The 12500-nt window shown below is 42.3% G+C and overlaps 1 protein-coding gene across 3 annotated transcripts in view; it reads right to left on the bottom strand.

The window, feature by feature from the left end:
* Nucleotides 1-7615: 7615 nt before the first annotated feature.
* The window catches only part of LOC309503324 (NACHT, LRR and PYD domains-containing protein 1 homolog), a 79966-nt gene continuing 75081 nt past the window's right edge, over nucleotides 7616-12500 (bottom strand). For all 3 annotated transcript variants that reach the window (XM_082176106.1, XM_082176105.1, XM_082176104.1), the window contains 2 exons: nucleotides 7991-8107; nucleotides 7616-7787 (listed from right to left, as the gene is read on the bottom strand). In XM_082176106.1, coding sequence (XP_082032232.1) covers nucleotides 7739-7787; nucleotides 7991-8107 — 166 coding nt within the window. In that variant the 3' untranslated portion in view covers nucleotides 7616-7738. The remainder of the gene's footprint in view (nucleotides 7788-7990; nucleotides 8108-12500) is intronic.

Here is a 12500-nt window from a genome sequence, read left to right as displayed (position 1 = left end):
TTGTGGTTGGTGCACCGGACGTGTGTTCGGTTTCTCCTGATCTGTCCTTCATCTGTGTGAATGATGTAAGACCTGGGTGTTGTAGCCTTCTGAACGACTGTTCCTCGTTTCTCCTCTCTTGGGAGCCACACATTTTGTCCCGGCTGCAAAGGCAGCAGGGGGCGGGCTCTATGACGCAGGTTGTAGCGGAGTTGTTGTTTTTCTTTCAACCGCTTTTCACCCTTCTTGAACCCTCTGATGTTTGGCCAGCGAGGAAGCAGGGATGCTGGAAGCTGAGGTATGGTCGCGCGCAGCTGTCTGCCCATAAGGAGTTGTGCAGGGGAGTAACCACACCCCAGAGGTGTGGCTTGATACGCCATCAAAGCTTTTAGTTTCTCACCTCCTCCTTTCCACAGTCCTTTTATGGTTGCCACCGCACGCTCTGCCTCTCCATTCGCTTGCGGGTATCTTGGGCTGCTCGTAATGTGTGTAAACCCATACTCTGTGGAAAAGTCTCTGAACAACCCACAGCTGTATTGTGGTCCATTATCAGAGACAACTGTGTCCGGTATCCCATGGCGGCTAAATGCTTCTTTCAGGGCAATATTGAGGTGGGCAAATTCAATATAACGTGAGAAGTAGTCCACTACAAGGAGATAAGTCTTCTTCTCCCAGAAGAATAAGTCTGTGCCCACTCTTTGCCAGGGTCTCTCCTGTACCGGGGTGGTCAGCAAAGGCTCCCTGTGCTCTATCCTGTGCTGTGAGCATGTGTTACAGTTCTCCACCAGCTAACTGATATGTACTGACAGTCCTGGCCACCAGACGGACTGGTGTGCTCTTGCTCTGCACTTGACAATACCTTGATGGCCACTGTGGAGGTTGTTGAGGATATCCTGTCTCATGTCGTGGGGAATGACGATTCTCTGGCCCCTGACAAGCAGCTCTCCTGCTAACGTTAGTGTCGCTCTTTCAGGCCAGTATGGCCCCAGCTCTGGCAGAAGGGCATTTTTCTCCGGCCAGCCTGTCTTGCAGTATCTGATGAGTTTTGCACACACAGGGTCAGTTTTCTGTCTTTCTTGTTTTTCCTGTAGTTTTGTTTCAGTGGCGGGAAGGCTTTGGATGACAGCATCCACAAAAACTTTAACCTCTGCCTCGTTATCCTTTTCCTCCTGTGTGAGTGTTTGTCCTACAGGGGCTCTTGATAATGTGTCTGCTGTTATTAAACTCTTGCCTGGCACATGCACAATGTCGAACGTGAACTTCATCAGTCTCAGCCTGAATCTCAGCACCCTGGGAGGGAGTTCATCTAACGCCTTGGTACTCAGGAGTGGCACTAGAGGTTTATGGTCTGTCTCTAACCTGAACTTCAGTCCCAGGAGGTAAGGCGTCAACCTTTCGCATGCCCACGTCGCAGCCAAAGCCTCCTTTTCGATTTGTGCGTAATGTTTTTCGGCCTCGGACAGGCCTCTGGAGATGAACATAATGGGCCTCCACGTTCCATCACTCTGTTGTTGGCTGAGCACGGCGCCCAAGCCAAAGGATGAGGCGTCTGCCGACACACACGTCTCTGCTGTTGTAGAATATGAGGCCAGCACCCGTGGTGAGCTCAGTTCTTTTTTAAGTCTTTGGAACGCCTCCCTCTGTGGTGCTCCCCAGCACCACTCATTCTTCTCACAGAGCAGGTCTTTAATTGGCCTGGTGTATGACGCAAGGTGGGGTAAAAACTTGCCCAGATAGTTCACCATCCCCATCACTCTCCTCACGTCTTCTACACCCTTTGGTTCGGGCATCTCCATGATGGCTCTGACCTTATCTGGATCCGGTGTCACGCCACCTGCCGTGACACGATGACCCACAAACATGATGTTATCTTTTGTAAACTCACATTTTTCATTCAGCGTTGAGTCCTTCCTCTCTCAGTCTCTTCAGCACCTGGTGCAGTCTCTCGTTTTGCTGCTGTATGTTCTCTCCATACACAACTATGTCGTCCGCATGACACACCACTCCGTCGCACCCCTCCAACATCTGCGACATACGACGCTGGAAGTGCTCCGGGGCTGATGAGATCCCAAATGGTAGGCGATTGAATGCATATCGCCCGAATGGGGTGATGAATGTAGTTAGGAGCTGGCTCTCCTCCGACAACGGGATCTGCCAGAGGTTGCGTCCCTACTTCGTGAACACTTTTGCCCCGGCCAGCATGGCTAGTGTGTGGTCTACTGCTGGGAGAATGTGTCTCTCTCTCCGCACCCACTGGTTCAAGTGTGTCAGGTCCACGCACAGCCGAATCTTTCCTGGCTGAGCTTTTGGCTCCACAACCATGCCTGCGCACCAGGGTGTGGGCCGGGTCACCTTTGTAATCACCCCCATGTCCTCCATACGCTTCAGCTCCGCCTGCACCTTATCTCGCAGTGGTAGAGGCACGCGGCGTGGGGATGACAAAGCGTATGGGACAGCACCTGGCTCCAGCTCTATTTTGTAGGGCTCCTTTAATTTTCCCAAGCCTGAAAACACTGTAGGGTACTGCGCCTTAAAATCCTCTTGCTGGGTTTGTACAGTGTGGACACGCCTTATTAGCTTGAGTGCTTTTATAGCAGGAAGGCCCAGTAGCGCCTTAGTCAAATCTTTAACAACATAAATGTCTTGTTCTGTTGTTACCTTATCGTGACTCCGCTCACCTTTAAAGCGTCCTTTTACTTCCAGTCTGTAGTTTCCTGGTCCAAACAGCACTTTGAGTGGCGGTTGCAGTGTCCCATGCTTTTTAATGGAGTAGCTGCTGCTCGGAATTGCTGTAACACTTGCTCCAGTATCCAGTTTTAAAACAGTTGCTTCTCCATTTAACTGCACTGTCTCTATCCACTCGTCGTCACCCTCAGAGCCCACCTCTCCTAGGAAAGCAAAATCCTCTTCGTTTTTACTCCCCCTCTGTGCCTATGAGATTTCATGGACCCCACCAGTCGATCTGCATTTCTTTGCAAAGTGTCCCTTTTTGTGACAACTCCTGCACTCTGCATCACGGGCGGGGCAGTCCTTCCACAGATGTTTCCTTGAAAATCCGCACCTGCCGCATTCGGATGTCTTTGTCTCCGGTTTATCTTTGGCCGCTTTCCGCCATTTGGTGTGTTTCTGCTGTATTGCTTCAACCTGTCCGGACGCTTGCTCTGTCCCTCGTAACACTGGCTGCTGTTTTTTTACTGTTGCGCTCTGTCTCACTCTTGTCATGGCTTTAGCTAGTGTCAAATCAACGTCCAACTGTAGACTTTCTGATAATTTAGCATCACTAATGCCAACCACAATTCGGTCCCTTATTAACTGTTCTCTCAAGACCCCAAATTCACAATGTTCGGCCAGCGTGTGCACCGCTGTTATAAAGGACTCAACACTCTCACCGGGTTCTTGGTTTCGTCTGTTGAAGCGTGCTCTTTCGAAAATAACGTTCCGCTTACTAACACAGTGCGCCGTGAAAGCCTCTGTAACCGCATCATAGGACTTCTTTTGTTCGTCTGTGAGGGGTAACACTTTTAGGATATCTTCGGCATCGTCGCCAGCTGCATACATAAAGGCGTTCACTTGAAACTCTGGCGATTGTTTATCCAATCCTGACGCGTTCAAAGCGCTTAAACCATCTCGGCCATTCGTTAGCATTGGAGAAGTTGAACTTGCCTGGCAGCGCTAGCTGTGGAGCTAACTGTTGCGCCGTTGCTTCTCCGTCCATCTTCCTTCCTTTTTCGGGACGATGTTTTGCTTCACAGGTTTAGTTCGTCTTTCTACTGTCCTCCTCCACTCCGTTTTACTTCTGACACCATGTTTTGTAAGATACGCTTAGTGTATGCACTGAATAAAGACACTGAGAGTGAGCTCATACGTTTCAGGCACCTTTACTGGGAACATATGTGTCACCTTCAAAACAGTCCGTGTGTAACCATGAAACTTTAGTTCCATTTACAGAACACAGAGGGCACTTTGATATCAGATTGCGAGAGGTTTTAAACATCAAAAACCAGTTGGAGGGCCAGATAAAGATCATCTGGGGGCTGCCATTTGACTAGCCCTGGCATAGATCATTTATTGTAGACTATTCCTTTTAATTTTGTATTTATTGTAGTCTCGACCCATTCACCGCAGACAACGGGCTGCGTTATGCTTACCCAAGACGTCAAATTTCAACGCCGCAGGCTCCAGTTCAGAGTTCTATAGAAGTCTATCGGATTACCCTGCACGTTGAAAATTGACGTTAAAGGTATACCCAGATCGTTGAAAAGTGACGCCAAGGGGTCCTGGCCAAGCGTCCATATGTGACGAGTTGGGAGTGAGAATGTCAACACTGGTCACTACTAAGAGTTCATTCAGTGCTCAATATGCTACTGTAGGCTGTTGTCTGAATGGGACATTTCTAGACTCACACCTGTAATTGAGGGTTTTCAACTCATTAAAAAATGTAATTGTCATTACCACTCAGAATTATAATTTTTTCATATTTTATTTTACACACGGAGGAATAATACAGACTTTTCGGCTCTCATGCGTCTTCAGTGTGTGAATACACAGTAGCTGTGTCCCAATTCAGGGGCTGCATCCTTTGAAGTGCACGCTGATGAATGCTGTTCTTTCTATTCATCAAACAATCCTGAAAAAATTTTTTTTACACAACTGTTTTCAACATTGATAATAATAATAAATGTTTATTGAGCATCAAATCATCATATTAGAATGATTTTTGAAGGATCATGTGACACTGAAGACTGGAGTAATGATCTTGAAAATTCAGCTTTGCAGACACAGAAATAAATTGCATTTTTAAATATATTCATAATAGAAAAGTTATTTTAATTGTAAAATATTTCACAATAATACTGCTTTTGCTGTATATTGCATCAAATAAATGCAGCCTTGGTGAGCAGAAGAGCCTTCTTTTAAAACATTAAAAAATCTTACCGTTCTAAAACTTTTGACCAGTAGTGTATATGTATATATATGTGTGTGTGTGTGTGTTATCAGTAATAAACATCATCAATTAGTAAATAGGCTTGTTAGTACACCAAAATGTTATAAATTGTACAAAACCTTACAGATTTATAATCACAACATAAATGAACAACCCCAATAAATACAATTTAATTGAATACAATCACTGTCACATGATCTATGTCACAGTGTCTGGTTGGTGTTCCCTGGTTGTCCTCTAGAGGTCTCTCCCCATACCGTCACCACATCTTCATGAACTGCAATTCCCACAATCCTTTGTCAGCACTTATCACTATCATTGCACTCAGCTGTTCTCACTTACCTTGTCAGTATTTGTGTATTTATACCCTGCCTGTTGTATCATTCGTTCTGGTATCCTTGTATTGTGTCACCCGCTTCTCTGTGTTTCATGCCTGTTTATTTTCTGTGTTTTGGACTGCTATATGGATTTCGATAGAGATGTCCCGATCAGGTTGTTTTGCCCTCGAGTCCGAGTCATTTGATTTTGAGTATCTACCGATACCGAGTCCCGATCTGATACTTCTATAATACATAAAAAAAGAATAAAGAAGAGCGAAAAAAACAGATCCAGGATGCTCCTCACTTCTTTGAGGTAGCTTGAACAATCAAGTAATAAATAACATAAATTCTTCACTTTTGCAGGGCTTGAATTTCGGTGCGGGAATTTAAACCATTCCCGCAAGGTTAGCTTTTATAGTGCGAGAAATTCCCGCACAAATATATTTGCTTCATCTCAGAGCAAATTATAAAAAAAAAATGTCAAACTGTTTTTTATTTTCGAATTTAATTCCTCAATCAGCGCTGGACCGGCATTCTCTGTCTTCCGCTGAGCCCTAGCTGTAGACAGATCATTTGTTTCACGCTGTCAATGCAGTGGTCTGTGTTGCGCTGATCTTATTCACACTATTGAACTCCCTCACAGGATGTCTTTTGAAAGAGTAGGGGTGTAACCCCGGCATCCTGGCCAAATTTGCCCCTTGGTCTCTGTCGATCATGGCCTCCTAATCATCCCCATATACCGATTGGTTTCATCACTGTCTCCTCTCCACCAGTAAGCTGGTGTGTGGTGAGCATTCTGGCGCAATATGGCTGCCGTCGCATCATCCAAGTGGATGCTGCACATTGGTGGTGGTTGAGGAGATTCCCCCTTCTATGTAAAGTGCTTTGAGTGCAGAGAAAAGCGCTATATAAATGTAATGAATTATTATTATTAGAGTGTAGGTGCAGTATTCTACAGTAACATTTTGAGTCATAATGAGCTGTTTGTGAAGAAATGATCCGCTTCCAAATTATGTCATTTTAATCAAGAAACTGAAACATTAAAAACCATTTTGCTCTTTATGGTGTGCGAGTGATAGAGCGCATTGACAACATTGAATGCTCGGCCGAACAGCTGATCATAGCTGTACAGGGCGCCTTATTATTTTTCATCTCCATAAATATATCTAGTAGTAAAGCTAATGCAAGGGCTAGAAATCTATTAATCTTTTGCTGATACTTCCTTGTCATCATGGAGAGCGCAGTTCATGGTTGCATAGCAACGACAGACGCCACGGAGAGCAAGCGCTTGTGGAAAGAAGGAGACAGCGGTGCGCCCGCGTTTTTCACTTGGTTTTACACATCTAGAGCGAAAATAAAAGTGCCACAGTGTTTGCAAAGCCAGTAATGTGCTTTTAGGAACTGCACTCCTAACTCTTACTGTCATCACAGTAGTAAGTTTCACAGCAGGAAATGTATGTTTTTCTTAATGAAAACTAACATCTCTACCTTGTCAGGTTTGAGCCTGTTTCTGTTCTCATCAAGGACGTTTGCAACGGCACTAAAAAGTCTCTCACTGTCCACAGAGCTGCAGGGGGCACTGAGATACTGGGTTGCAACTGCAGCCATAGAATAACCTCCAGACCGCAGACATACTCGCGCTTTCCGCTTCAAGCTGCTTCCGTGTTCTACTTTGCCGGCATTTAACCAATAGCGTCTCTGCAACAAAGTGATGTCATGCCGCACGTGTTGCTGTTTCTGTGTGGAGTCAAAAGGGTCTAACTCTGTGCCACTGCATAACTATAGATGTGTTAAAAAATAATGAGAATATATATACATATATCCGAGTCCTAATCGGGAGGTAACGTCCGATTCCGATCGAGTCTGAAACCACGTGATCGGATCTGGACATCCCTGGATTTTGACCTTTGCTTGTTACTGGATTATGATACGGATTACCCTAAATAAAACTGCACTTGGACTATTGCCGTTTCGTGTGCGTGTCGTGTCGTGTCGTGACACTATATGAAGCAAATCTCAAATGCTTGATAGTTTATATTTTCTTCACACATAAACCATACGCTCTAAAAAATCATTCTGCTCTAAAATATTACATTCAGTCAAAGCATCAACACCGTAAAACTCTGTAAAGCTGCTTAGAAAAACACTATACCAGTGGTTCCCAAACCTGTCCTGAAGGCCCCCCAACACTGCACGTTTTCTTTGTCTCCTTAATCAAACACACCTGATTCAACTCATCAGCTCAATTAACCCATGTGATAATGAGCTGATGAGTTGAATCAGGTGTGTTTGAGTAGGGAGACAAAGAAAACGTGCAGTGTTGGGGGGCCTTCAGGACAGGCTTGGGAACCACTGCACTATACAAACAAACTGACACACAGCTTTTATGATTACAATGCATGTAAATGACTTCAGAGTTGTATGGTGTCTTTATTCACTTCCACAGCTCCAGGTAAAGATGCTGCAGTTTTCTCCGAGCTCTAAAGCTGTACCATTAGTTCCAAAGTTTTCTCAGTTGTATCATTAGTTCCCAAAACAAGGGCCTTAGAAATGGAGAGACAAGAGATAAATCATGACAGAGAAATATGAACAAGCTGACCTGTAGGATAGGATCAACATTTAGTATGCAATGTTCAAATGAAATTGTATAAATCATAAGAAAACGTTTGTGTTACTGGCTCGTGTCATATTACAGTTCTCATTTTTTATTGGTGCTTTCTTAGTGTTAATCTCAGTCTTAACTTACTTTCTCAAAGTCTCCATGGAAAAGCCCTGATCATTCAGAAGAATCTTCACCTTCTGGTTGCAGTCAAACAGAACTTTATAATCTGTGCATTTTTGAGAAGGTTTATTGCAAGTGAACCTTCATAATCAGAAAGCACAGCATCAGTACAGAGTCTTTAACAAACCTGATATTTGCTTTTAATTATTGTTATAACAATAATTTGTGTGAGAAACAGATCAACATTTAAGTTGTTATTGAATTGTTAATGAACTATGAGATCTAGAGCGGATGTAAAGAAAACTTAATTTATGAATAACAATTCTCAAACTTTTGATTTGTTCCTTACAAAAAAAATAGACATGTATTTTCAAACAGCTAGTTTTTTTGTTCTGAATTCTTATACTGCAAATATTCAGTTTAAAAAAATACAGATTCAAGTTTTCAAGATGAAGAAATTCGGAACTTCAAATTCAGTTTTCTAAAATTCAATCTCAAAAATTCAAACTCAAAAATTCAGATCTTACAGAAAGTAGGTCACAGGTCATCCACAGGGAAGAGTAAAGGATCTCGGATAATTCTAACAGAGCATTTTTTGCCGCAAACGCGGTGGTGGTTCAAGAGAATCCGTGTATCTTTCATTCAGTCGTTTTTTTATTTAATATTAAGAGTAGAAAAATGAGAAAACAGCTTGAGTATTAGATTTCTAATATTCTAGTAATAATAGTCCGCTGCAGCAGTTGCACGGAGCTTACAAAACTCAACGCGTGTTTTGCAACTATAGGCTACATTTAATTTTCCCATCAAACAACTAGACTAACGAATGGCTCGGTACAACAGAAGAGCCTAGAAAGGGCTTTCTCTCTGTGTAGACCAGCAGTTGGTCTGAATTTGCTATAACCTATAGCCTATTTTCTCGACTGTATAGGCTAAGTCACGTTTTATCATGACACACGCTGTGATTTATTCCAAAGTGACTCAGGCATATATAATGCATTTAAATCTAAATGTTGACTTTCAAAAGTAGGCGCGCCAAGAAGGCTATTCTCTGTATTTTGGTTCATTTTTGGTGTGTGCCAGAAAGATCTAAAGAGACCGAGACACGCTAAAGCAGCGCATCATGTTGTTTTATTTATTTTTCAATGGCATTATATTTTGTAGTCATTTTGAATGTACACAAATAAAAATATACATTTTACTGTTTCGAAAGATGTCATATTATCTGTATGACTATAAATAACAGAGTATTAAGTTATTTCCCAGCAGTGGAACAATTCCAAGTGATAGCGCTCGCGCATCGCGCTCTCACACAACATAGTATCAGTTCTGGCGTTGCTTCATATCGCAGACTGCTCATTATCAAAATGAAACACAGTCAACCAAACATATAAAAAGTTATTCTGTCTAATTTAATTGGTCTGTTGTACAATATAAAGGGCAAGCTGTGCCGCACACAGTCCTACTCCAAACATTTCCCTTGCTGTGAAGACGCTGATTTAGCCTATAGCCTATGTGTATTTTGGGACTCGACTGAAGTATGACGCCTTTTTATTTGTATTATAATATAATATATTAAAATACTTCATCTTCTGAGTTTTATGATGTAGGCCTTTTGTGTTTTATTTTAATCTTCTGAGTTTTATGATGTAGGCCTTGTGTGTTTTATTTTAATCTTCTGAGTTTTATGATGTAGGCCTTGTGTGTTTTATTTTAATCTTCTGAGTTTTATGATGTAGGCCTTGTGAGTTTTATTTTAATCTTCTGAGTTTTATGATGTAGGCCTTGTGTGTTTTATTTTAATTATAATTTACATCTCAAAAGGATGCGCTTTGTGCATTCTCTGACATTATTTTTTTTTATTTCATTAATACTGAGTATCAATTGATGTTAAACAAAACTGTGTTATTTTGTATGGCAACTAAACTTCCAAAATAAATAATAATAAAATAATAATAATAAAAAAAAAGCTCCGCAGCTTTTCCACACAGATTTTGAGAATTGGCCAGCTAAAAAAAAAAAGGCCAAAGAAGTAGACTAACGGCTAGTGTCCGGGAGATGCGAGGTACGTTCATATTTATGAAATAAACATAACTGCTTTTGTCTACACCTAAATACATTTCCAAGGACCCCTAATAATAACAGTGATTAAGCCCAAATGTGGGTGGGGGTAATGAACACAATGTTTGTTTGTTTTTTTGCCCAAATGGTCTCCACTCTAAGCATTTTGTTATAATACAGTAACATTTGTAACTGACCGTATTTGCCAGAAAATAAGTCGCATGCACCTGAGTGCAAGTCACACCGGATCATGTTGAGAGAGAAACACGCGCGCGTCAAATCGTCAAAAAAAACCGCATTTTAATATTAGCCTATTCAGCAATAGTGTAAAAGACCTGTAAATAAAATACAACATTTACATGATAAACACTATTAACATGTAGGCTATGTGTTGCCTATTTTACTTTCCCTTACTGTATGACAAATCCTTAAATGAATGCAGAAAACAACAAGAATGAAAAATAAGTAGCAATAAAAAAATATAGGCTACATAGCCTATAAAAATAGCCTATATTGTGCCCTTTATTACAAACAACATTTAGCCAATTTTAAACACCAAGCCTAAACAAATTTATTTAAATCGAAATGGTCGCGCATCTCTCATTCAGTCAAAAGTTTTCATATTTGCAATGTAACATGTGGATGCTAACTATTAATATAAAAAGGCGTCATACTTCAGTCGAGTCCCAAAATACACGTAGGCTATAGGCTAAATCAGCAGCTTCACAGCAAGGGAAATGTTTGGAGTAGGACTGTGTGCGGCACAGCTTGCCCTTTATATTGTACAACAGACCAATTAAATTAGGCAGAATAACTTTTTATATGTTTGGTTGACTGTGTTTCATTTTGATAATGAGCAGTCTGCGATATGAAGCAACGCCAGAACTGATACTATGTTGTGTGAGAGCGCGATGCGCGAGCGCTATCACTTGGAATTGTTCCACTGCTGGGAAATAACTTAATACTCTGTTATTTATAGTCATACAGATAATATGACATCATTCGAAACAGTAAAATGTATATTTTTATTTGTGTACATTCAAAATGACTACAAAATATAATGCCATTGAAAAATAAATAAAACAACATGATGCGCTGCTTTAGCGCATCTCGGTCTCTTTAGATCTTTCTGGCACACACCAAAAATGAACCAAAATACAGAGAATAGCCTTCTTGGCGCGCCTACTTTTGAAAGTCAACATTTAGATTTAAATGCATTATATATGCCTGAGTCACTTTGAATAAATCACAGCGTGTGTCATGATAAAACGTGACTTAGCCTATACAGTCCAGAAAATAGGCTAGCCTATAGGTTATAGCAAATTCAGACCAACTGCTGGTCTACACAGAGAGAAAGCCCTTTCTAGGCTCTTCTGTTGTACCGAGCCATTCGTTAGTCTAGTTGTTTGATGAGGAAATGAAATATAGCCTATAGTTGCAATACATGCGTTGAGTTTTGTAAGCTCCGTGCAACTGCTGCAGCGGACTATTATTACTAGAATATTAGAAATCTAATACTCAAGCTGTTTTCTCATTTTTCTACTCTTAATGTTAAATAAAAAAACGACTGAACGAAAGATACACGGATTCTCTTGAACCACCACCGCGTTTGCGGCAGAAAACTGCAGTGCAGCCAAAATGCTCTGTTCTGTCACGGTTCATGAATTCACTGTTTTCTTCATGTCTCGTGTATTTGTTGTTCTGTGTGTGTGTGGGTGTGGGTGTGTGTGAGTGGGCGTTACCGCTCGTTCCAGCTGATCAGCGTGCCAGCTGATATCATTCCCCGCACCAGCTGCTGCCAATTCCCTCACCTATAAATTCTCATCGCACTCTCCTCTCTTTGTCAGATCGTTGTTTGGTGTCTTCAGTGTGTGTTCCTCGTCTGCAGTCCTGTTTCCGGTTCGAGTTCCTGTTCAGTGTCTTCCTGGTTTCCGTCTCGTCTGGATGTTCACCTGCACTGGATCACCGTCACCACTCTTCACCAGCACGCTGGCCACCAGCCCACCCGAGAACCCGTACAGAATTTGTATCATTGACCCATCAATAAAGAGTTTTTACTTGCATCTTGCTTCCGCCTTGTGTATTATGACAGAACGATCTGACCAAGAAATGGAAGCAGCAAGCGGATCCTTTTCTCCTCTGGAAGAGTTCATCAGGTCCAGCATTTCACGGATGGATACCCAGGAGAGGAATATGAACGAGTCGGGTCGGGCTTTTCAAGCTCTTGTGGCGCAGGTGACCGAGCTCACCCAGCAATTACGACATCTGCGAGTTCCCACTGCGCCACCCACACCGCCTGCTCCCCCAGTACCACCAGAGAGCACCTCCCAGTCAGAGCCCCGCCTACCTGTTCCCGAGTCATACGACGGTGAGCCAAACTATTGCAGAGCATTCCTAACACGCTGTTCAATGCACTTTTCTCTGCAGCCCAAGATCTTTGCGAAGGAACAGAGCAAGGTTGCATTCGTACTTACGC

This window comes from Leuciscus leuciscus (genome assembly GCF_965113295.1).
Source record: "Leuciscus leuciscus genome assembly, chromosome: 7".
Lineage (NCBI taxonomy): Eukaryota > Metazoa > Chordata > Actinopteri > Cypriniformes > Leuciscidae > Leuciscus > Leuciscus leuciscus.
This window is presented reverse-complemented; position numbering and strand designations above follow the sequence as displayed.